Source organism: Plectropomus leopardus, chromosome 2 (genome assembly GCF_008729295.1).
Source record: "Plectropomus leopardus isolate mb chromosome 2, YSFRI_Pleo_2.0, whole genome shotgun sequence".
In the NCBI taxonomy this organism is placed as follows: domain Eukaryota; kingdom Metazoa; phylum Chordata; class Actinopteri; order Perciformes; family Serranidae; genus Plectropomus; species Plectropomus leopardus.
The window spans coordinates 39231933-39257180 of NC_056464.1; the positions used below are offsets into that span (position 1 = coordinate 39231933).

The 25248-nt window shown below is 37.5% G+C and overlaps 4 protein-coding genes across 5 annotated transcripts; 3 read left to right on the plus strand and 1 right to left on the minus strand.

The window, feature by feature from the left end:
* Positions 1-340: 340 nt before the first annotated feature.
* Positions 341-10206, plus strand: LOC121948895 (zinc finger protein 852-like). Its single transcript, XM_042494434.1, has 5 exons — positions 341-639; positions 1281-2575; positions 5421-5649; positions 6367-7519; positions 10120-10206. Exons 1-4 carry the CDS (start codon positions 468-470, stop codon positions 7383-7385), a joined length of 2715 nt encoding a protein of 904 aa, XP_042350368.1. The 5' UTR covers positions 341-467; the 3' UTR covers positions 7386-7519; positions 10120-10206.
* Positions 8933-11799, minus strand: LOC121960842 (nuclear factor 7, brain-like). Its single transcript, XM_042510721.1, has one exon. The coding sequence runs from the start codon at positions 10437-10439 to the stop codon at positions 9057-9059; it is 1383 nt and encodes a 460-aa protein (XP_042366655.1). The 5' UTR covers positions 10440-11799; the 3' UTR covers positions 8933-9056.
* Positions 11800-12628: 829 nt separating this feature from the next.
* Positions 12629-24809, plus strand: LOC121960851 (zinc finger protein 664-like). Of its 2 annotated transcripts, none has more exons than XM_042510731.1 (2): positions 12629-12912; positions 13836-15517. In XM_042510731.1, exons 1-2 carry the CDS (start codon positions 12741-12743, stop codon positions 14960-14962), a joined length of 1299 nt encoding a protein of 432 aa, XP_042366665.1. In that variant the 5' UTR covers positions 12629-12740; the 3' UTR covers positions 14963-15517. The 2 variants fall into 2 exon arrangements, with proteins under 2 accessions (XP_042366665.1, XP_042366674.1); XM_042510740.1 differs by lacking the exons at positions 12629-12912; positions 13836-15517 and adding exons at positions 21583-21923; positions 23311-24809.
* On the plus strand, positions 17343-20328 carry LOC121960865 (zinc finger protein 3-like). Its single transcript, XM_042510752.1, has 2 exons — positions 17343-17581; positions 18443-20328. Exons 1-2 carry the CDS (start codon positions 17419-17421, stop codon positions 19408-19410), a joined length of 1131 nt encoding a protein of 376 aa, XP_042366686.1. The 5' UTR covers positions 17343-17418; the 3' UTR covers positions 19411-20328.
* Positions 24810-25248: the final 439 nt, after the last annotated feature.

A 25248-nucleotide genomic window follows, 5' to 3' on the forward strand; every position in this document is an offset into this window, starting at 1 on the left:
AGAAATTTTTTCCTAACCTATATGTTGTCTAAGATTTGAAAACATTTTTGTCTTGTTTTTTTTAATCTTGAAATCTTTAGATTATTTTCATTGTAACTTACAACTTCTGGTTTTTTGATCGAAATCATATTGTTGTTCAGGGTTTGAAAGGGTTTTTTGTTTATCTGCAAGAAGCGAGCGAGATTGTGTGGGGAAATATATTGTTTAAAAAATGTATTGCGAACATTTATTTTCTCCTTTGTATTATTATTATTATTATTGTTTTATTTTTATTAGAGCTTGTTCGTGAGCGGAAGGAGCAAACAGCTCTCTCCCACTGACGGAACTTTAACAGTGTGACGCATCCAGCGGAAGTAAAAGTAAACAAAACCAGCGGTAGCTGCGTTAGCTCTGTGGATGTTTGACGTTGGCTGGGAAATTATGGCTTTGTTGCCTCGATAAAATTATTCACTCATAATTACAAAAAAATGTCTACAGTTGAGTATTTGAGGGAGTTTGTCAGTGAGAGACTAACTGCTGCTGCTGAAGAAATATTCGGAGTTTTTAAAAGAACCATCGTCGAGTACGAAGAAGAGCTCGAGCGTCAGCGCAGACTGCTGGACAGCGTTTGGAAACCAGAGATAAGGTTACACAGGACAGGTGTGTAAAATTAAGCGTTTTAACAACACAGCACAGAGTAATTAGACATACCTTTATCATCCTAATTGTTAATATATACATTAGTAGATCGTCTTAATTGCTCGTATGTCTGCATCTTGTTCTGTACCATCTCTGCAGGGAAAACAGGGAGCAGCTTTTGGAGACAGTCATAGCAGACATTAGTAAACTAAAAATGTGGTGTGACACAAACTGTCATTACATTGGGATAAAACCAAACTTATGTTGGTCATTGTAAAATGAATGCATATGCACAAGGTGTAACTTACTGAAGAAGTAAATATAATTTTCTGGGTGTGATTCTAGACCACAAAATCTGATAGAAACCCCATGTAAAATATGTGTGAGCAAAGTTTTATTTATTTTATGTATTTTATATGTATATGTATATATTTATTCATTAATTTAACCTTTATTTAACTAGTAATAGTCCTATTGAGGCGAATTTACTCAGGTTAATGCTGCATATTGATAATCTATTATGTATGATTACTGTTATTTTTGTTTTTATATACATTGTACTTCATTTCATTTTTTAAATTTTTTTTTTTAATGTTTGAAATAAAGTATATTCAATTCAGGTCAGTAGTATTCTCTTCCTTTTTTGTTGTGTGTCCCTCCAGAGCTCCCACAGCAACATGTCTGTAAGGAGGAGGAGGTTCCTGCTGAGCAGCAGCTCTGTATTCAGGAGAGGAGCTCCAGTCTGGACCAGGAGGAGCCAGAGCCTCCTCAGATCAAAGAGGAGCAGGAGGGACTCTGCAGCAGTCAGCAGGGAGAGCAGCTCCTGCTGAATAAGGAGACTGTTGCCTTCATGTTGACTCCTACTCATGAGGAAAGTGACCTCAGTGAAGATCAGACTCTGAGCTTTAATCCTGATGACACTATAAGTGCATCAGAGACAGAGTCTGTAGACAACATACCAGTTATAACCTACGTGATACCAGAAACAAATAGTGACCACCAGCTCCGCTCTGACAGCTATCATGTAGCTGAGAGCCAAAATCAGACAGGAGGTGAGCACGGAGACTCAGAATCAACTACAAATGCAGAGCTTCATCCAAACAAAAGACATGACAGCAATAGTCAAAGAAACAATGAATATGACTCAACTGTGTCAAATATTCACCTCAATGCTTACACGGATGAAAAGTCTTTCAAATGTGACACTTGTGGGAAAGCTTTTAAGTTTAAGTGCCGTTTGCATGACCACCTGAGACTTCACACAGGTGAGAAGCCATTTTCTTGCCAAACATGTGGAAAAGACTTCTGTTCTAATAGTGGCCTGATGTACCACATGAGGATCCACACAGGTGAGAAGCTGTACCTTTGCAACATCTGCGGCAAAAAACTTTGTCACATGACCGCACTGAGAAGGCACATGAGGATACACACAGACGAGAAGCCATTTACTTGCGAAACATGTGGGAAACATTTCAGAACTTGTAGTAACTTGACGCTTCACATGAGAATCCACACAGGTGAGAAGCCGCATACTTGTGAAACATGTGGGAAAGATTTCAGACGCAACGCCGACTTGACAGTTCACATGAGAATCCACACAGGTGAGAAGCCGTACACGTGTAAAACGTGCGGGAGAGCTTTCAGAACTAGCGGTAACTTGACATTGCACATGAGGATCCACACGGGTGAGAAGCCGCACACTTGCAAAACGTGTGGGAGAGCTTTCAGAACTCCGAGCAACCTGACGCTCCACATGAGAATCCACACAGGCGAGAGGCCTTATTCCTGCAAAACCTGTGGGAAAGGTTTCCAGCACAGTGGGGGCTTGTTGGTTCACATGAGAATACACACGGGTGAGAAGCCGTTTTCGTGCAAAATGTGTGGGAGAGCTTTCAGACAGAAATGTGATTTGAAAGTCCACATGAAAATCCACAAATCAGCTGTAAGTTTGGAAGAAGTTATTACATTGTGAGAAAATTGTTACATTGTAAATTAGGCAAAGCAAATGTTGGAAAATGTCATAAATTCAGGACATAAACATAATAATTATCAAAAAAACAAAACAAAAAGAAGCTCTCTCCTCTTGTCCTCTTAATGCTGAAACATGGATCAACATCACTTGTCTTGTGCTGCTATCAGGTGCCTTTACAAGTATTTAAATCTTTTAACCCTAAATTGGTGAAAGTTTCTCTCAGAAACATGGCTTGAATTGCATGAATAAACTAAGCTTAGCCTTGTATCTGTGATAGCCATGCGGTAGTGTAGCCTTGTATCTGGTAGTATCGGCACTGTCACTTCCTGGAGCTTGCATGAACGGAGCCTGAGTCTGTTGCAGGTGGCAGGGCTGTTTGGGCTGCGTAGGAGCAGTGAAGCTGGCACTAAGGGAGGGGCTCTGGGACACCAGACTTCACTGTCTAGCCTCCTGGAGGTGTTGTGGGACCAACTAGGTGAAACACTGACGAAAGGAGGTTCCCGCCTGATGACCCCAAAGATGTGTTAGTCTTCACTGCTCTCTGGCCTTTATATTTAAGCCATTATAGCTGATTAGTGACCCTGGGCTCTTCATTGACTGCTTATCCTTTTCTTGAGCACAAGTTTTTTGTGTTTTAGTTGAACTTAAATCTTTTAAGCCTTCGCAAATTTGTGCAGTTTCTTTCAGAAACATGGCTTGAATAGCATGAATACAGGCAATGAGCAACTTGATAAGAAGTGTTCCACAAATAAATTAGTAGATTTAGATTTCTTAAAAATGTCTAGAGATTAAAAAAGCTTAAGAAGCTTTTGCTGCATATCCTTTTATTGGTGGCAAAAATATGATAACACTGTCTTGACTGAAATATTTATCTATATTTATAATGATCATAATTGCATATTTAATTTTACAGAATAGCTTCTTTTTATAAGCACTTTTTCTGTTGTGTTTGCCCTAATTTTTTAAAATTAAACGTTCTTTGTCTTTCTTTGTTTAATCAAGTAATTTATTTGTAATTTTTCTCTTTTTTAAATTTTTTTTTGCAAATTTTTGGGCTAGTTCTTGTTAAGTTGCGTTTTTTCTTCTTTCCATGATTCTGAAAGCAATTAAGCTATTTTGCTAAAGTTTCAAAGGGTTAATGTTGCAGCTCAGCTGCTGGAGGTCAAATCAAAGTATAATTTGATACTGTTTGATCAGTGGAGCTGCTGCACACAAAAAAACATGTATGTGCAGTGGAGGAATGTAGCTACTTGAATACAGTATTTATGTACAACACTGGTTGTCTTCAGATGGCCACAATTGCATGTAAATTTTGCACATTTATGAAATCTGGAATATTTCAAATAAATAAAAAATCAGTTTTGAGGTATTTGCTTCCTTTGCTTTTATGCAACATATAGTTTTACTCCACTAAATGCTCTCCTGTGTAAAAATGCTTTTTACACATTATAGCAATTTTGTATGTTTACTAACATTTTTAATGCATTAAGTATTTTTACAAAGTGTTTTTACTTTTACATACTGTAGTTAATGTGACATTAAGATGAAAAACAAAACATAAAGGCATCATATTGAAGTGAGATTAACATACAAGGCATGATTCCATTTTCAGTCAACAACATTCAACATGTCAACAGGACAAAAGGTGGATAATATAGTAAAAAAAAATAAACTAAAGGTAATAAATGACTAAAAAGCATGTTAGCAGAAAAAAATAAGCAGAAAAACATCTGTTTAGTACTATTTAAAGTAGGTGAGGACATTTCTTAGCGTTTATACTTTCTTGATTCAAATTACTTTCTTGATTCACCCCCGAAATGTTCAAATGATGAGTGAGAAATTGAGAACATGGCTTTATGGATGTGAATTTTCCCATGAAAATATAAGCTGACAGCTTTCAGAAATTCTGTTTTTTAATTTTTTTTATAGCACAGTATCACATTCTCAGCCTCCAGCTGAGGATGTGATACTGTACTGTGCTTAATGATTGGTTTGAATCGTCCACAATTGTTTTTCAGAATCTTAACATGTATGTGACTTTTAAAAAATAAATGTTGAGCTTTTTTGTCTTAATTTTAACCAAATTCACGTACGGTATCAAAAACCACAAATCCTGAGAGAAAGTTTTTGTTTGATAAATATGTACAATTTTGTAATGTAGCCTACTTATTTTTATTTGTTGGGAATAAAAAAAAATATGGGAGAAGGCCTGTTGTTTTCAAGTGAATATGGGAGAAATAGGAGCTCCACACAGATTTTGTGGAGTAATTTTCCTTTGATGTAGAAAAAAATATTTATACGTTGTTGCTTTTTCACATTCATAGCTGTTGCTTGAAGTTGAAGGAGTGTGCCAAGAATAACCTTAATATAAACAATGAAAGAAAAAAGTATCGAGAAATTAGACTAACCTATATGTTGTCTAAGATATTGAATAACCCCCCCCCCCCCCCATTTTTGTCTTTTTTTGGTTCTCTTGTAAATTGTTAGATTATTTTCTTGTAACTTACAACTTCTGGTGTTTTTGATCGAAATCATGCCATGTTGTTCAGGGTTGAAAGGGTTTATTTGTTTATCTGCAAGAAAAAAAAATACGTCTCCAAATCTCATGTTGAAGATATTATTAATTATTCTTTCTGGTTATGTATTCATTGTTGCATTTATTTGTTTTGTGTAGAGCGAAATCATTGATAAAATTTGTGCTCCCATATTGGTGAACGGCTCACTTCCACTGCCGGAACTTTAACAGTGTAACACATTCAACGGAAGTAAACAATACGAGTGCTAGCAGCGTTAGCCGTTAGCTCTGTGGATGTTTGGCGTCAGCTAGCAGGGAGATGATGGTTTAGTTGTTGCGAAGATAAATATTTCACTTATAATTTGTCAAAAAATGTCCTCAGTTGAGTATTTGAGAGAGTTTGTCAGTGAGAGACTAACTGCTGCTGCTGAAGAAATATTCCGAGTTTTTAAAAGAACCATCGTCGAGTACGAAGAAGAGCTCGAGCGTCAGCGCAGACTGCTGGACATCGTTTGGAAACCAGAAATAAAGTTACACAGGACAGGTGTGTAAAGTTTAATCAGTTTAATAAAACAAAACAAAAGGAAATTATGTATATAAATAATCCCAACTGACACTAACACTAATTTGCTCGCATGTCTGCATTTACTCCTCTGCCGTCACAAAACCACAAACTCACATTTTATCTAATTAAATGCTGCCAAATTCAAAGATCTGGTTGATTTCAAGAAATTCCAAATCATATAAAGAGCAGAAAAATAAATAAATAAAATAAATTACTGTCTTACAGTATCAAAAAGTTGTTTCAAATGAGAGAAAGTTTACATGATTTGAGAGGAATTAGTACGTTCAAGAAACAATTCATGAAGACTAATAGTTGTATTATAATCATAAAGGTAAAATGATAACATTAATAATCATAACTTTATATTATCTGAAACAACTTTTGGATACTATTAGGCAGGAGTTGGTTTTTGCTCTGAACATGATTTGGTCTGATATTGGATCTGGATTTTCCAGTAAATTGTTTTTCACTTTTTTTTTTTTTTGTTGTTTTTTTTTTACAACCTTTTCGCTAGTTTTTGGGACCATGTTTTGTTAAGTAGCTTCTTGCCTTCCCCCTATATTTTTGAAAGAAATCAAAACAATTTTACTCAGGCTTCAGAGGGTTAACTGCTGAATCAGAAGCTAACTTCAGCATTGTTTATTTTTGGATTTTTTTCTTCTCTGCAATCACTGTAGTTGTTGTGTGTCCCTCCAGAGCTCCCACAGCAACATGTCTGTAAGGAGGAGGAGGTTCCTGCTGAGCAGCAGCTCTGTATTCAGGAGAGGAGCTCCAGTCTGGACCAGGAGGAGCCAGAGCCTCCTCAGATTAAAGAGGAGCAGGAGGAGCTCTGCAGCAGTCAGCAGGGAGAGCAGTTCGTACTGAAGCAGGAGACTGATGCTGTCCTGTTGACTCCTACTCATGAGGGAAGTGACCGCAGTGAAGATCAGACTCTGAACCTTAGTATTGATGTAACTCAGAGTTTTGTGGAAGGAAAGACTCTAAACTTCATTCCAGTTTTAAGCTCTGTGGGATCAGAAACAAACAGTGACCACCAGCTTTTCTCTCAAAACTCTCATGAAGCTGAGAGTCAAAATCAGAAAGGAGGCGAGCATGGAGACTCAGGATCAACTCTTCACCCAAAGCAAAAACATCATGAAAGCAGTGGTCACAGTAACAACGCATACTACTCAACCCTGTCAAATATTCATCATAATACTCAAACAGGTAAAACACTTTTTCAATGTGTTGCTTGTGGGAAAGCTTTTAAGTTTAAGTCCCAGTTGTATATACACCTGAGGATCCACACAGGTGAGAAGCCACATACCTGCAACGTGTGTGGGGAAAGCTTCAGATACGCATCAATACTAAACGCACATCTAAGAATCCACACTGGCGAGAAGCCGTTTTGTTGCAAAATATGTGGAAGAGATTTCCAGTTTAACAGCGGCTTGTTGTACCACATGAGAATCCACACGGGAGAGAAGCCGTACCTTTGCAAGACCTGTGGGAAAAGATTCAGAGAGATATCCGTACTGAACAGGCACGTGAGAATCCACACAGGTGAGAAGCCATTTACTTGTAAAACATGTGGGAACGGCTTCACTCGAAATGCTGACTTAAAAGTCCACATGAGAATCCACTCGGGTGAGAAGCCGTATATATGTGAAACGTGTGGGAAAGATTTCAGATCTAGCAGCAGCTTGAAAAGCCACATGAAGAGAACTCACAGGTGAAAAGCTGCATCGCTGCCGCTCAGAGGCTCCGGTTGTTGTTGCGCTCATTCAGCTGAAAATTGGTTTATTTGGAAAACATTTGGAAAAGATTGCAGGACGAGTGGTGGCTTGTTGATTCACATGAGAAGACACTGGTGAGAAATTTTTTTTTGCAAAATGTTGTTGAACTAACTTGATTTTCCCCTTCATGTGACTTTATTATGTTTTATTTCTATTTACAGTTTTAATTAAAATTTATATACGCAGAAAACAAACCCGCAGAAAACAAACCTTTTATTTATCCACAGGTCCATCAGGGATTGCTCCTAAGGTAAAATACAATGGGTCTAATGATATGTTGATATTCAGAATGGTACTATGCAAAATTATGCAGAAAATACACAAATTGATGCATAAAAATTCACCAGAAAGCAGCTGAAAATTTTCTGGCAGAAGACCCCCAACCCCCTTTTTAATATGTTAAGTTAAAATATGGTTTGATACTGTTTGATCAGTGGAGCTGCTTCATGTTAAACAAACTTAGGAATGTTACTACATGTACTCAAATACTCTATTTATTTATGATGATTGTCCTTAAATGGCCCCGATTGCATGTAAATGCTACACAGATATGATATCTGGAGCACTTAAAATAAAAAAAAGAAAATTTAGTACTGAGGTATTCTTTAATTACTTTTATGCTACATATATTTCTACTTCACTACGTTTTACAGACAAATTTACTTTTTGGCCACTGCATTTACTTGACAGCCAAAGTTATTTTGCTGATAAATATTTTTTTAATACAAAAACTTAAAAGTGAGCTTGTGATATATGATGCCTTGTTAATTAGTGTGGGAACCAGATGTAAAATGAAATAGATCCATCCTGACTAGCTGCTACCTTAACACTAATTATAATAATAACAATAATGATAATAATAACAACAGTAATAATAATTCTAGTTTAGGAGTAGCTTGCAAATTCTTTATTTACATGCAAAATTTGTAAATTTCGTTCATTGTCAGTGTACCTCAGATCTTTTATCCCCAAGATCTCCTAAAATGACAAACAAAAATACTGAGAACAGAAGTTTTTTTTAATTGTTTTATAGACAAATATCACATTAACATAACTTAAACTTGACATGTCCACATTAAATGGAGCAACTGACTCAATGACTAACTGCAGAATTCAGCTGATGGAAACTGAAAGAAAACAAAGAATAATATTATATTTATTAGATCAAACACATAATCGTTCATATCTTTTTGATCATTTAAAACATATATTTTATATATTGAAATATTTCATTTAACCCTATGAAACCTGGACATCAGTTTTCCTGTGCTGTGTTCAGATGCCTTTCACAATGTAAGTCTTGAATCCGAAGATATTTGGTTATGATTTCTTTAAAAAATACAAGGAAAAAGGCAATGAGCAACTTGGCTAGGAATTTCCTGCAAATTGCAAGACATGAGTAAAAGATGACAAAACAATGATTTGAAAATTAGTTTTTTAAAAAAAGGAAAAAATTCTGGGGATAACCCATTTTCAGGTAATTTTCCCGTTACCTTTGTTTTTATTTTTTTTTTTAAATAATTTTTCTTGTACATGTTGAGCCATGTTGCTTTTTGCCTTTAACCCATGTCAACATCATGGATATAATCATCCTGTTGATCTCTCACTGCTCTATTCCACAGTCACAGAGACCTTCAGTGGTGATATCTTCAGTTTATCGGCAGTGTGAATGTATGGAAACATTCTCTCGGTGAAAGTGTGTTTGAATGTGTGTATGCGTGTGTTAGTATCAGCGTCAGAGAACGACAGCTTTCCTTTGTTCCAGTCCAGTTTTATTCTGATCCTCTTGAACTTTTTCTGCAATTTGAGAACATTGGCTTGAGCTGGTGGTGACCATGCAAAGTATTTGTTTTCATAGAACATTATTCTCCATAATCCAGACTGTATGAGTCCCTTCCTCTGGACAGACTCTTCCATGACACCAAGTCTCCAGTCTGGGCTGTCTCCGACCTCAACGTCCCAGCTGTGAATCCCTGAGTTGAAGCCCTCAGAGCCCAGAACAGACCAGTAAGAATCAAACCTCTCTGGGTTTTGAGGAAGCTGCTGTTCCTGTCCGCGTCTCACACTGGTCAGATCTTCAGTCAGGATGAGTTCTGGATGAGCAGAGTTTGGATTCAAAAACAGAGGACTGTAGGAGACCATGTCCTTCAGCTTGTTCCAGATGTTGAAGGACAGGTTTCCCAGGTGTTTGGCCTCGTCTATCAGAGCTCCTGAGAGCAGCTGTGGATCCTCCAGCAGGGGGCGCTGCTGGACTCTGTCCACTGCAGCCTTGTAGTTGAGCAAGAACGAGGCGTCGTCGGCTCTCAGCTCGTCCTCTGTGTCTCTGACTGTGTCTGAAAGAGCTGCTATCTCTCTGCTCAGAGCCTCCAGCTTCTCCTTCATCCTCCGACTCTTCTGCTGCTCCTCCTCCCTCAGAGCGGAGACCCTGGCCTCCTCTTCCTCGTGTAGAAACTGGTGAAGCTTCTTAAACTGCTCCTTAATCTGCATCTCTGTCTGCTGAGCCTGAAACTTCATGTGAGCTGCTGTTTGATCACACTCCTCCTTAACTTGTTTAAAAACCTTTAACTTCTTCCTTACGGGCTCCAGAGTTTCCCGAAGTTCCTTCCTGTGTTCTTGCGCAACTTCATCGATTGGTCTGAAACTGTGGTTGTTGTGTGTTTTTGAATCTCTGCAGACGAGACACGCCGGCTGCTGATGGTCCAGACAGAAGAGTTTGAGTTTCTCAGAGTGCAGACTGCAGAGAGCTTCTGTTGAAACTGTCTGATGTCTCTCCTGTAAGAAAGACTCACACAGGTTCCTCAATGCCAGGTTACGGGGTGGGTCACTCTTTGAGGATCTTCTCTTACAAACTGGACACTCCTTTGTTGGTTTCTCTCTCCACCAGCTCTTCAGACAGTCTTTACAGAAACTGTGGCTACATGACAGAACAACAGGATCTTTAAAGACGTCCTGACAGACCGGACAGGAGAGATCCTCCTCTGATCTCGAAGCCATTTCGTCTCTGAGTGAAACACAAAACACAGCAGGCAAGACGCAAAAACAGGAAATCACATGTGTTGCCCTTCCCTGCTGCAGAGAGCTGCCTCAGTTACTTTCACTTTTAGTATCTTAGTGTTTTATCAGTCAGCAGCAGACATACTGTACAACTTTTTTTTCTCCTCAAGTTTTATTGTTATTCACAAGTACAGTTGAAAATCAGACAGCAGAACAATAATCTGCACCGTATGCAGCGCATCAAAAAAAACAGCAAGCAAACTAGCAATAAACAGAACATGCATACAATAAAAGCAAACACAGCAACAACAGCACCTACAAAAAGCAAACAAGCCAACAACAAACTAATAGATGCAAATTAAATTATGCAAAAGTGAATATATATGTGCATTAGTCTAATTGCATGCTTTATCAAGATAAAGCGTTTTAATGTGGTAACTTTTCCATCTGTCGTCTTTAGGACATGGCTGCTAAGGAGGACAACCATATTTAGGTATACTCACCTACTGAGCCTTTATTCATATAAAATATTTTTTTCCCCAAATTTAGCTATTTTCAACATTGCATCAGTCCAGTCTTGAATGTCTGGAGCACTGCTGTCTCTCCATTTACAAAAAAAAAAAAAATCAACTTTTAGGCAACAACAAAACTACAGACATCCACTTATTGTGTTGTTGGTCAGACAATCTTGGCAGAACTATTATACAGAGTACAGAATCCGGCTTAATACAAACTTTGGTTAAGGCACAAATCTTCTTAATAACTTCAGACCAAAACTTTTGGACAGTAACACATGTAAATATGACATAGTTAACTACTAAAGTACGCCCTCCTGTAGCTGTCAAAGTCACAGCTGTGAGATGAAGGTAAATCTTAGCGTCTGTCAATGCGTCTCTTCTCACTGAAAGCCAAACAATAACAAACTGTTTTCTCTTTAGTCTCAGATAATCTGAAAGGAAACCAGTGATGAATCTGAGCCATCACACTTCTTTGACATCACGTCTGTATATCAACTTAACTTTAATGAAAAGATCACTAAAAAAACAGCAACACACAAGCAGAGCAAATTCTTTTTCCTGAATCTTAAAAAAATCCTGCTTTAGAAAAGTGACCGCTGTAGCTGTCCACTCAGTGGTCACTGTGGAGCAGTTTAACATGTCACAAACAACTAAAAACACAACTTGTACTTGTCTTGTATTTAACTCTTTGATAGAGTTGCATCTGTCTCCAGGAAGACCAAATCCATCTATTAAAAATCTCTGCTTTTCTGACCCTTTTTTAAATCGTTTATTTAGTTTTTGTATACTTAATTAAACCTCACAGGGGAAATAGCATTATTTTCACTAAGTTGCCATAGACCCACAGGCCCAAAATACGTTCATATGCACGAACAGGACCTGCATATGCATTACATGGAGTGAGAAGGTTTCCCTGTGCAGGTGGTGTTTCGATGAGAAATTTGACAAGAAATGTTCCACAAATTGCAAGAAATTAATAGGTTTGGAAATGTATTTTTTAGAAAGTCATGGAAAATGTCCAAAAACTATATTTATAATGATCATTATAAACCTTCCCCCACCTTTTTTTTTTTTTTGGTAAGTTGTAGGTTATTTTTTGTGTGTTTCATTGCCCCTTCCCCATTTTTTAAAACTCTTTTTTTTGTGTGCTTACTTTTGGATTATATTTTTCCCCTCAAATTTCCAGAATATTTTTCAGTTTTTACGTTTTCTTGACAATTTGGGGTCATTTTTTTAGGTGTCTTATTGCCATTGTTAACACATAGCTCAATTTACCCATGTCTCAAAGAGTTAATATTAATTACATTATCAAAGAGGGAAGGTTACAAATCCTGTAACCCGTGCCACTCAGAGTGACATTTTATAAGCTGAAGAATTTTGCTTGAAGTAATATTTATTACCTTTTGATTTTCTATGTAGGTTTTGGGAATTTTTTTCGATCTAAGAAATTCCTCATAACTAAAACACTTCATCATTTTGTCAGCCTTTAAGGGAAATGATATATCTGTCAATCAAATGTTGCAAGCACAGTGATTTGTGATTCGACTTTTTTTTTTAGGGGAGACAAATTGTGGATAAGAAAAACCGCTGCAGTAATGAACTGTTGGTGAGCACTAAGTAAAAATAGCTCATGTCCACTGTCGGAACTTAGACAGTGTGACACATCCAGCGGAAGTAAACAATACAACCTTTAGCTAGCTTTGACGGTGTTTGGCGTCAGCTAGCTAGGAGGCGATGGTTTAGTTTTTGCGTAGATAAATATTTCACTAATATTTAAACAAAAATGTCTTCAGTTGAATATTTGAGAGAGTTTGTTAACGGGCGACTAACTGCTGCTGCGGAAGAAATATTCGGAGTTTTTAAAAGAACCATCGTCGAGTACGAAGAAGAGCTCGAGCGTCAGCGCAGACTGCTGGATATCGTTTGGAAACCACAAATAAAGTTACACGGCACAGGTGTGTACAATTTAAATAGTTTAACACAAAACTCGGGACTTTTATTTATATGTTAAATCTTGACAGTTGCTGCTGTTGTGCTAATTTGAAGGTGAAATACGTTGATGTTAATTTCCGATTAATCAGGTGAAAATAACGGGATTTGCAAAGTTTAACGACATATTATCTGCTTTTTGAAGCCCCTGCTGTGGAGAAAGCATACTACACGTTTTAAGTAAAGCCTCAACGTCGTCTGGAACCCCCTTTCAATTTTGTGAGATATTATTTTATTGTGAAAATGAAAAAAGGAGATTTCACTACGATTTTCACACTTAGACCACAATAAAAACCACTACAACTAGACATGTCCATTCTCGACTAGATTATCCCAGAGAGGATACATATTAATTAAAGCTCAATTTCATATTTATGAAACCTTTACTGTATTTGTGAAAATGCAAAAAGGGGAGATTTCACTGTGTTTTTTAATATGTAAAACACGACGGACAAGGTCCAGATCAAAAACTGTTGTTCTTAGTCTTGTCAGATCTGGTCAAGATTATCCCAGAGAAGATTAAAAATATTTCAGATTTGCAAAACCTTTTTATATTATTTGTGAAATGCAAAAAAAGTACATTTCAGTTTTATTTATTTTTTTTTTTTTTACAAATGACCTGTGTAAGTGTTTTTCGAGAGAGACCTGGTTCAATGTGGTGTAGATGTGAAAAATGAAGTGAAATTTTCTTTTTTGCAGATAGAAGAAACATCTCAAATTTAAACAATGTTGAGGCTTTACTTCAAACATCTAACATGCTGTCACCACAGTGGATGGTACAAAAAGAAAGAATCACAAATTACATTCCCCTCAACTGCTGAATGGGAAGCTAACTTTAGCGTTGTCATGTTGTCTGTGTTTGCAATTTTCTGTCTCTGTGTCCCTCCAGAGCTCCCACAGCAACATGTCTGTAAGGAGGAGGAGGTTCCTGCTGACCAGCAGCTCTGTACTCAGGAGAGGAGCTCCAGTCTGGACCAGGAGGAGCCAGAGCCTCCTCAGATTAAAGAGGAGCTGGAGGAGCAGGCAGAGCAGCTCGTACTGAAGCAGGAGGCTGATGACTTTATGTTGATTCCTCCTTATGAGGGAAGTGACCACAGTGAAGATCAGAGTCTGGATTTCATCCCTGACGACAATCTAAGTGTAGCAGAGACCGAGTCTGTAGTCAACATACCAGTTATAACCTATGTGATACCAGAAGCAAACAGTGACCTCCAGCTCCTCTACCATAGTTCTCATGTAACTGAGAGCAAAGATCAAAAAGAAGGTGAGCACGGAGACTCAGGATCAACGAGAAATACAGAGCTTCAACCAAAGAAAAGATGTCACAAAAGTGATAGTAACAGTGTTTATGACTTGACCGTTTCAGATGTTCACAGTAACGCTGACACAGGCGAAAAATCTTTGAAATGTGACACTTGTGGCAAAGCTTTTAAGTATAAGTCTGAACTATATAGACACCTGAGAATCCATACAGGTGAGAAGCCGTATTCCTGTGAAATATGTGGGAAACATTTCAGATATAACAGTCACTTGACAGTCCACATGACAACACACACAGGTGAGAACCCATATTATTGCAAAATATGTGGAAAAGATTTCCCACACAATAGCCGCTTGGTGGTCCACATGAGGATCCACACAGGTGAGGAACCGTTTACCTGTAAAACATGCGGGAGAGCATTCAGACTGAATCGTCACTTGAAAGTCCACATGAGAACCCACACAGGTGAGAAGCCGTACCTTTGCAAAATCTGCGGGAAAACATTTTGTGAGATCTCCTCATTGACAAGGCACACGAGAATCCACACGGGGGAGAAGCCGTACGTTTGCAACACCTGCGGGAAAAGATTCAGCGACTTGTCTGTTTTGAAAAGGCACAGTAGAATACACACGGGGGAAAAGCCGTTCGTTTGCGCAACATGTGGGAAAGCTTTCGGACTTAAAGGTAACCTCACAGCCCACATGAGACTCCACACACATGAGAAATCGCAAGACCTGCAAGAAAATACACTTTAACGTGTCTCAGTTGTCGTTGCACATGAGATCTCATACAGAGAAGAGACCTTGAGTTTGTAAAACACATTTCTTTGAAACAATATTCCAAATTTAAAAAAAAAATCTTTGCACGGTGAGTGAGTAATTCCTCAGTCGTGTGTGCTTTAAACCAAATTTGGTGCTGTTTGAGTCAAAATCTAAAAAGTGACATCAAAAGTTAAAGTAGACACAGTGAAGAATTGTCCTTTTCAGACTGTAAAGTTAAAATATGCTGGATGCTGTTTAGACCCAGTGGTGCCCTCATACTTCTTCTATAGACCTCGGCTCCCTGCATTCATATTTAGCATGGTTACCAATTTTGGCCTCAAAATGGACATTGATTTTAAACTAGATAAACAGATAAATTCTGTTGTTAAATCTAGTTTTTATCAGCTGAGGCTTTTATCTGAGGTTAAGGCTGTTTTTATCTTTTAATGATTTGTGATCGCCTCATTCATGTTTCATTACAACCCGCGCCAGGCCTCCTTCTCATGCTCACAGTTGGTCCTAACAGGCACAAGACAGGTTTTCCACAGTCATGGAAAACCTGGAAAAGTCATGGCATGTCACAATTGTGTTTTTCAGGCCTGGAAAAACCCTGAAAGTTCTGGAAAAGTCATGGAACTTTGTTGTATGTTTTGAAATTAATTGTTACAGTGATCTGCTTGGGATAAGCTTCAATGAAATGTAACATAAGGGGAATTTTTTTTCTCTAAGTTTGTTGTTGACAAAACGTAGCTCTAACATGCGTCAGCACAGACATCAAGATGTGCAATAATCGCACAATATTTGCTACATCAAGTAAGGCAGATTAACTCAAACTACTTTTTGCTGCTCGATTTAAAGGGAAAACTTGCACCGCTGTCATTTTCCATGAATCCTGGCCAAGGCCTCCCTTTTATGACAGGTTATGTGAATATGTGACACAGTGGGGCGGCGTTTGTTACGGGAAATGAGACTCCCCTGTGTGTGTACAGAACGGTACCATAACAGGGCCTGCAAGTGTCATAAACACAGTGAGCCCATGCTTTTTGCAAAATGGGAATTTCATCATGGGTCCTTTTAAAAATTATGGAACAGTTTAGAAATTTTGTCCATGAAAATGTGTGGAAACCCCAGTAAGAGCACATTTTTGCCATTCTGGCCTCCCTCCGCTGGCTCCCTGTACATTTTAGGGTTCATTTTTAAGATTTTATTGTCTGCTTTTAAGTCTTTAAATGAATTAGCCCCACCGTTCATCACTGACCTTCCCAAATGTTATGCCCCCTTGAAGTCATTGAGCTCAGCAGACCAGTTGTCATCATGAATTCTAGCGGTGTTTTATGTAACGTCCTAAAACTCATTTGTACTCCTTGGCTTGCAACCCAGAATAAGAAATGCCATTATTATTGTTTTTTTGGGTGTGTGTTATATTCATGTGTGACTTTGCTATTTATTGACTGTACAGCACTTTAGTTGTTTTCAAACGTGTTTTAAAATAAGGCTGGATTGGACTCGTGCTGCTGGAGGTAAAGTTTAAGTATAATTTGATACTCTTTGATTAGTAGAGCTGCTTCATACTGAACAAACATGTATGCAGTGGAGGAACGTAACCACATGTACTTAAGTGCTGTATTTATGTACAATTATTGTCCTCAGATTGCCATGGTTGCCTTTAAATCTGGTATAGATACGAACACTAAATAAAAAGAAGAAAAAATCATTTTTGATGTGTAGTTGATTACTTTGTTTTTATGCTGCATAAAGTGATACTTCACTAGAATTACTTGACAGCCAAAGTGACCTTACTCATTAAGATTTCAGCGTACAAGAGCTTAGAGTGAGTTTATTAAATATGTTAATGTCAATATATCCATCTGTGTGTGAATCAGGTAAAAAATGAAATGGTTCCACCTCGACTAGCTGCTACAGAAATGTTATTTCCACATCAAAGCTTCAGAAACGCTGACGCTGACTTTTATCTTTTTTCTAATGGTAATAATAATTTGAAAAATTAATTTAAATATTTTTGTTATGGTAATTATAAACATAGTTTTAACCTTAATCTTTTTTTCCCCCAGACACTTTTTGAATACTAATTTCTTGCAACTTGTGAAACATTTATTACCAAGTTTCTCGTTGCTTTTTTCACGTTTTTGAAAGAAATCGCATGTGCTCATGTTTCAAAGGTCAAAATGCTTGTGAAAGGCGTCTGAAAGCAGCACAAGTGCTATCGTTCAAGATTTCAAAGGGTTAAAGGCAGATTTCTGCTGCTGTAGGAACTGGTTGCTGGAAAAAAAAAAACAATTCCACTCCCGGAATTTAAATAGTGTGACACATGCAGCGGAAGTAAACAAAAGCGGTGCTAGCAGCGTTAGCTCTGTGGATCTCTCGAATTAATTGGAAGAAAACTGTGTAGTTGTTGCGCAGATAAATGTTTCACTCTTAATTTGACAACAATGTCTTCAGTTGAGTATTTGAGAGAGTTTGTCAGTGAGAGACTAACTGCTGCTGCGGAAGAAATATTCGGAGTTTTTAAGAAAACCATCGTCGAGTACGAAGAAGAGCTCGAGCGTCAGCGCAGACTGCTGGATTTGGTACAAAATGAGCTGCACAGGACAGGTGTGTAAAACTTCATTATTATATCATCCATTTTTTAACTCTTAGGGACCGTTTGACACATTTGACAACGTCAACAAAAACTAAATGAAAGCAGAAAATCATGTTAATGTATAATATTTTACAAACATAGTGGCGCCATTACAAAAACCTGGCATTTAAAAGAGTTAAAAATATGAATGTTTTATATATATGATCAGGATTGGTTTAAAATGAATTAAAAACGCATTTTGTGTGCAGAGTATTCAACACTGCACAATAACTGCAAATCATTGACATATCCCACGCTGTATTTAAAAAAATCTACTTAGCATGTATTATATTAAAAATAATTCTGATTTTGTGTTTTTCTTCCATCTAAAAACGTTGTGGCATCATGACAAAAACCTGGTATTTAAAGGGTTAAAATGCTGGAAATGCATGAATACTTGATATTTATGATTAGGACTAATGTTGGTTAAAAAAATTACTCAGTGAAAGACGAAAATAATTTTTAAAGCTTGATTATGAATAGCATATTTTGTTTGCAGAGTGATACAAGTGTGTGTAACATTAACCCTTTGAATCCTGGGCATTTTTTTTGATGATGATTTTCCATTACCCCAATTTTCAGATCTCTTTCTTGTCACCTTTTACTAATTCCTTGCAAATGATGGGTTATTTCTTGCCATCTTCCTTGTGCTTTTTTCAAGGAAATCACACCATTTTGCTCAGGTTTCAAAGGGTTAAATAGCGTGTAAAGCATGTCTGAAGGCAGCACAAGAAAACTGATGTTGATCCAGGTTTCAAAGGGTTATTTAATGTATATCATTTGCTGGCCTTCACTGTCGTATCTGGTCCCTTTTTTGTTGTGTGTCCCTCCAGAGCTCCCACAGCAACATGTCTGTAAGGAGGAGAGGGAGGATCTCACAAACCAGCAGCTCTGTATTCAGGAGAGGAGCTCCAGTCTGGACCAGGAGGAGCCAAAGCCTCCTCAGATTAAAGAGGAGCAGGAGGAGCTCTGCTGCAGTCAGCGGGGAGAGCAGCTCGTACTGAAGCAGGAGGAGGATGATTTTATGTTGACTCCTACTAATGAGAGAAGAGACCACAGTGAAGATCAGACTTTGAACTTTAATCCAGATGACACTCCAACTGCAGCAGAGACAGAGTCTGTAGACAACATACCAGTTATAACCTATGTGATACTAGATGGAAACCGGGACCACCAGCTGCTCTCTGACAGCTCTCATGTAGCTGAGAGCAAAAATCAGGAAGAAGGCGAGTGTGGAGACTCAGGGTCAAACTCTTTCAACTGTGACATTTGTGGGAAAGCTTTCATGTTTAAGTCCCACTTGTTTATCCACTATAGAGCCCACACAGGAGCTAAGCTGTTTTCTTGCAAAATATGTGGAAAAGATTTCCAGTATAATAGTGGCTTGCAGGCCCACATGCGAGTCCACACAGGCGAGAAGCCGTATTCTTGTGAAAAATGTGGCAAAGCTTTCCAATATAGTTGTGACTTGACAGTCCACAAGAGAACCCACACACGAGAGAAGCCGTACCTTTGCAACACCTGCGGGAAAGGATTTTGTGACATGTCCTCACTGACGAGGCACACGAGAATCCACACGGGCGAGAAGCCGTACGTCTGCAACAACTGCGGGAAAAGATTCAGCGACACATCGGTCCTGAAAAGGCACAGTACAATCCACACAGGTGAAAAGCCGTTTGTTTGCACAACGTGTGGGAAAGCTTTCGGACTGAAAGGCCACCTTAAAACCCACCTGAAAACCCACACCCGTGAGAGGTCGCAAGGCCTGCAAGAAAAGATACTTTGTATGTCTCAATTTTAGGGGCTGAGCAGTATACATGATACACACCGTTACCGTGATATGAGACCACATTCTGTGTGAGATTTTGGATATCATCATATCATGATATATAACAAGTGTTGTCTTTTCCTAAATTTAAAAGCTGCAGTAAAGTGGTGTGATTTTCTAAACTTCTCAGACTGTTGTTCTTGTTCTTATACTTGCGTTCACCCACTGAAGTCATTAAATCCACATTACTGATGATAATCAAAAATCTCATTGTGTTAATATTTTGTCAAAGTACAAATCGTCATCCTTAAAATATTGTCACAGTGTAAATATCTACATATTTCAGAATATTGTGACATTTGATTTTGTTGCCCAGCCCAGCATTTATTAAGCTTTTGAGGAGATTGAAAATATTGTGATATATACCGTGTAACGTGATATGGCTCAAAAATATTGTGATAATATTTCAAGGCCATACCGCTCAGCCCCACTCAATTGTCACGGCTTTTAAGATCTCATACAGGTGAGAGAAACCTGGAGTTTCTAAAAAATAGTTCTTTGAAACAATCTTCTAGATTTTTGACAAAAAAATCTTCTTTGCACAGTGAACGTATAATTCATTAGTCATTAATTAAAGGCTAATTTATTTTCTCTGAGTTTGTTGTTGACAAAATGTAGCTCTAATTAGGGGTGGGGATTGTTCATTTTTATTGATATGATACCATCATAAAAACTCCTTAAAGACATAAAGAGTCTTTATCAATACGACTCTTGATACTTTTCTATTATTTGGTGGAAAGGCGAGGCGACAATATGTTTCAAACTGAATTGTTTTTGCTTTTATTTTAGTTCTTTTATTTTTCGGGAAAAAAAAATTCTCACCCAAGGTTGCCTTTAAATCAGCTATAACTATGAACCTTGAACAATAAATAAAAAGGAAAAAAAAAACTGTTTTGCTTTTATGCCACATATAGTTATACTTCACTAGATTTACTTGACAGCTTAAGTTACTTGTTAAGATATTTTCTTACAAAAACCTTAAGTGAGCTTATTAAATATGTGATAAACTTTCCATCAGTGTGTGAATCAGTTAAAAAATGAACATGGTTCCACCTCCACTCGCTGCTGCAGAAATGTTCTTTACACATTGTGGCCTCAGAAACACTGACAGGAGCTATTGTGTATGAAGACTTTCATATTATACTTTAAAATAATTATTATTTTCCGATGGTAATTATACTGAATGCATTGTGTATTTTAACACTGTGTTTATGCTGCTTTTACTGACCTGTGTTACCCTCTTTGCAAAGGCAAAATCTGTGTATTTCACTCCTATGCAGGAGAGGTGCTGGCACTGCAAATTGACAAAAACAAACAAACAAGCAAGCAAGCGATAAAACAAACAAACAACAACAGAAAAACAAAGGCAAAGAGACACTGAATGACCAAATGGACACAAAATTACTTCAGAGGGACACAAAAACAAAAATTGGTAAAACTAAAGAAAGATGTATAGCAAAAAAACCAAAACAAACATACAATGACAACAAACAAAAACAAAACAATACAAACAAACAGACAAAAACCCCCCCAAAAAAACAGGCAAAACCAACACACAGTCTGTGTCTTGCTCCGATGTAGGAAAGGTGGTGACCCTTTTGTATGTCCATTCTCACAATCTGCCCCGCAGATGTTTTCAGTTAAAACGACTGTAAACTACACTAAAACACATCAGTTAAATATGATAGAAAATAGATAATAAACTAATTTCGCTGTGAAATGAAGCGAGAGAGCTGTACAACTACCCCGACAGCAGAGATATTTTTTTGTTATTGTGTAAATAATCATTTACACCACGTGACATTGAGAATACACAGACCTGTCTGGTAAACCTTTAAAACCTGAACATATTGGCTTGATTTCTTTCAAAAACATGGGAAGAATGCAATGATTAATGAAAGAATAAATGACCTCCCAAATCATTAAAAAAACTTTTTTTAAAGAAAGAAAGTTAAAAAAAACAACAACACTACAATAACCTGGAAAAGTGCTTAAAATACTTTTGAAAATGAAAGACTTTTGAATATTTTATTATGCTATTTATTTATTTATATCGCACAATAGTAAAGGCGTCTGAAAGCAGCAAGAGAAGTGCTGTTGTTCCAGGTTTCAAAGGGATGAAGGCAGATTTCTGCTGCAACAAGAACTGGTTGCGGAAAGAAAAAAGACAATTCCACTGCCGGAACTTTAACAGTGTGACACATCCAGCGGAAGTAAACAATAACGGTGCTAGCAGCGTTAGCTCTGTTGATGTCTAAAATTAGCTGGAAGATAATAGTGTAGTTGTTACGGAGGTAAATATTTCACTTTTAATTCAACAACAATGTCTTCAGTTGAGTACTTGAGAGAGTTTGTCAGTGAGAGACTAACTGCTGCTGCTGAAGAAATATTCCGAGTTTTTAAGAAAACCATCGTCGAGTACGAAGAAGAGCTCGAGCGTCAGCGCAGACTGCTGGATCTGGTACAAAATGAGCTGTACAGGACAGGTGTGTGACACCTAATTATTATATCATCCAAACTGTGTAACGCTTAGGAACTATTTGGCTTTTATTCTGTTCATGCATATAACATACATTTTGGGCAAGATTGTGTATTTTTGTTTAATTTGGGGATTTTCAGCTTAGCTCCTACAGTCTGAAAATTAAAGATTATTTTATATTTATGAGCAGGACTGATGTTGGTTAATAAAATAAATAAATAAATGAACGTAGAAAATCATGTCAATGTATATTTTTTATAGCCCGATTTTAAAAAATGCATTTTGTATGCTGTGTGTGAGTATTTGACACTGTTGCTGCGAATCATTGACTTTTCCAGGAAATCATAAAAAAAATCTACTTAGCATGTAGTATATTAAAAAATAATTAATTGTTGATGTTTCTTTTTTGTTTAATTTTATAATTACCAGCTCAGCTCCTACAGTCTGAAAATAAATTAATATTTAGTATTTTCATATCATATTTATGAATTGGACTGATGTTGGTTAATTTTTAAAAAATCAATGAATGTAGAAAATCATATTAATGTATAATATTTTTTTATAGCCCGTTTTAAAAAGAAATGCATTTTGTGTGCTGTGTGTGAGTATTTGACACTGCACTAAACATAATAATGTTTAAAAATCAGTTGCTGCAAATCATTGACACATCCCAGGCTGTCATAATAAAAAAAAAAAATTAGCATGTAGTATAATAAAAAATAATTCACTGTGATGTTTCTTTTTTCTTTCATCCAAAAACATTACATATTTATAGGACTGATGTTGGCTAAGAAAAGATGTCAGTGAAAGTAGAAATTATCTTTGATGTCCTCTGGATGGCGCGGTCTTGCCCCTCTAAGGAAAACAGATATTATTCTTTAATCTGCCATCAAACTTGTAAATGCTGCTGACAGCAGTAACTGTTTGTCATACGGGTCAGTGCAGTAAATCAGGGGAGCAGCATGATTCCTGTATGTATGTATTTGTTTATTTGTTCTTGTTTCTGTACATGTACGGTCACTATATCACTGGGTATTTTGCCTATAAGTAGTGATCTATGTCTTGCTGCATTTGCCCGGCTGGCCCATCTGTTAATCTGTTGCCTCTGACATGGCAATGTTTGAATGCTGCTGCTGATTGTGTTTTTTACTGTCTTTACTGTTTTATTTGATTGGTTGACTGCTAACTGAATTGTCACATTGGGATAAATAAAGCTATCTCTGTCTCTATCTAAATCATATTAATGTATAATACTTTTTAAAACTTGATTTTGAAAAGTGCATTTTGTCTGCAAGAGTATTGGTAATATTAAATTGGACATTAAGTGTTAAACTGGTTGTAATTTGCTCGCCATCATTGTCGAATCTGGTCCCTTTTGTTGTGTGTCCCTCCAGAGCTCCCACAGCAACATGTCTGTAAGGAGGAGGAGGTTCCTGCTGAGCAGCAGCTCTGTATTCAGGGGAGGAGCTCCAGTCTGGACCAGGAGGAGCCAGAGCCTCCTCAGATTAAAGAGGAGCAGGAGGAGCTCTGCAGCAGTCAGCAGGGAGAGCAGCTCCTGCTGAAGCAGGAAGAAGATGACTTCATGTTGACTCCTGTTCATGAGGAAAGTGAGCACAGTGAAGATCAGACTATCTACTTCAATCCTGCTGACGCTGGAAGTGCAGCAGAGACAGAGTTTGTAGACAACATACCAGTTATAACCTACGTGATACCAGAAGCAAACAGTGACCACCAGCTCCTGTCTGACAGCTCTCATGTAGCTGAGAGCCAAAATCAGAAAAGAGGCAACCACAGAGACTCAGGATCAACTAGAGATCCAGAGCTTCACACTAAGAATGTGTACAGCTCTACCATGTCAAACGTCCGTTGTAATACTCACACAGGTGAAAAATCTTTAATATGTGACATTTGTGGGAGAGCTTTCAAGTTTAAGTCTCAGTTGTTTATCCACTATAGAATCCACACAGGAGATAAGCCGTTTTCTTGCAAAACGTGTGGAAAGGATTTCCAGTATAATAGTGGCTTGCTGGCCCACATGCGAGTCCACACAGGTGAGAAGCCGTATTCTTGTGAAACTTGTGGGAAAGCTTTCCAGTATAACGGTGACTTGAAAGTCCACATCAGAGTCCACACAGGTGAGAAGCCGTACCTTTGCAAGACCTGCGAGAAAAGATTCAGCGACAAATCAGCTTTGAAAAGACATGTTAGAATCCACACAGGCGAGAAGCCATATATGTGCATAACATGTGGGAGAGATTTCAGATGTAAAAGTCACCTGACGGGCCACATGAAAATCCACACACGTGAGAAGTTGTAACTTTGCAGCACCTGCAGAAAAATACACCTTGATTTGTCTAACTTGGCAAAGAGTTTTAGATCTCACACAGACAGTAATGATAATTAATAAGAAACTTTATTTTTAAAGCACTTTTTGAAACAAAGTTACAAGCTTGATCCCAGATATGAAACAAAACGATATTTTAAGCAAAATAAATCAGGCAATTTCAAGAAAAACAAAGAAACAACCCCAACAATAACATAAATACCATCTATGAAGCAGGTTGGTAAAGTTAGAAGTTTACTGCTCAGACAAGTGGACTTTTGACGATTCAGTTCTGGTTCTGGGTTAAAACGACAACAAAAACAGACAGAATACAAGAGTCACATAATTGTAGCACTTGTCATAAAATTTCTGCTCAAATCACATTCTCGAAAAAATCCCCTGAGGATCAATAAACAGGAAAAAACATCGAGCTGAAACTCCTGTAGAGACGTGTTCACGGACTGAAGGAAGTACGATTCCACTTTTGGAGGAGGTCACGATATGTTGAAATAGTACATTTTTAAAAATGCCATCAAGTTTTGTTAAACTCAGCCTTGTTTTTTGGTTTTATTTCTGTTGGTGTCAATATTTATTTGTAAAAATAAATCTCCCAAATTTTAGCAGTGCATGTGTGTTTCCTCACTTATATGCTTTGTACCAAATTTGGTGCTGTTAGATTTAAAATCCAAAAAGTGACGTCAATAGTTACTGTTGTTGAAAAACAGTTCTTACCAAAGTGTTAAGTTAGAACATGCAAAAGGTATTTTAAAGTTGCAGCTCAGCTGGTGGAGAACAAAGTATAATTTGATATTGTTGTTAATTTTAATTTAATTCTTCACCACGAAGCGGCCAAGTTTTATTATTTTGTCAGTCTGGAAGTAAATTATTTTTGGTGATCCAATTTTGCATTCTGGTTATTTATTTATTACATAATCTTAATATATGTACAGTATTGCACCTCATACAGAGCTGCACAGGGGGATTAGCATCACGAGCTAATTTAAGGCTT

What these genes read in the sequence shown, in the direction of transcription:
- LOC121948895 (XM_042494434.1), top strand. Translation starts at nt 468, where the DNA reads ATGTCTACAGTTGAGTATTTGAGGGAGTTTGTCAGTGAGAGACTAACT. An exon ending in GATAAGGTTACACAGGACAG is followed by an intron (nt 640 to 1,280) that starts GTGTGTAAAATT and finishes GTGTCCCTCCAG; the next exon opens with AGCTCCCACAGCAACATGTC. An exon ending in AATAAAGTTACACAGGACAG is followed by an intron (nt 5,650 to 6,366) that starts GTGTGTAAAGTT and finishes GTGTCCCTCCAG; the next exon opens with AGCTCCCACAGCAACATGTC.
- LOC121960842 (XM_042510721.1), bottom strand. Translation starts at nt 10,439, where the DNA reads ATGGCTTCGAGATCAGAGGAGGATCTCTCCTGTCCGGTCTGTCAGGAC.
- LOC121960851 (XM_042510731.1), top strand. Translation starts at nt 12,741, where the DNA reads ATGTCTTCAGTTGAATATTTGAGAGAGTTTGTTAACGGGCGACTAACT. An exon ending in AATAAAGTTACACGGCACAG is followed by an intron (nt 12,913 to 13,835) that starts GTGTGTACAATT and finishes GTGTCCCTCCAG; the next exon opens with AGCTCCCACAGCAACATGTC.
- LOC121960865 (XM_042510752.1), top strand. Translation starts at nt 17,419, where the DNA reads ATGTCTTCAGTTGAGTATTTGAGAGAGTTTGTCAGTGAGAGACTAACT. An exon ending in AAATGAGCTGCACAGGACAG is followed by an intron (nt 17,582 to 18,442) that starts GTGTGTAAAACT and finishes GTGTCCCTCCAG; the next exon opens with AGCTCCCACAGCAACATGTC.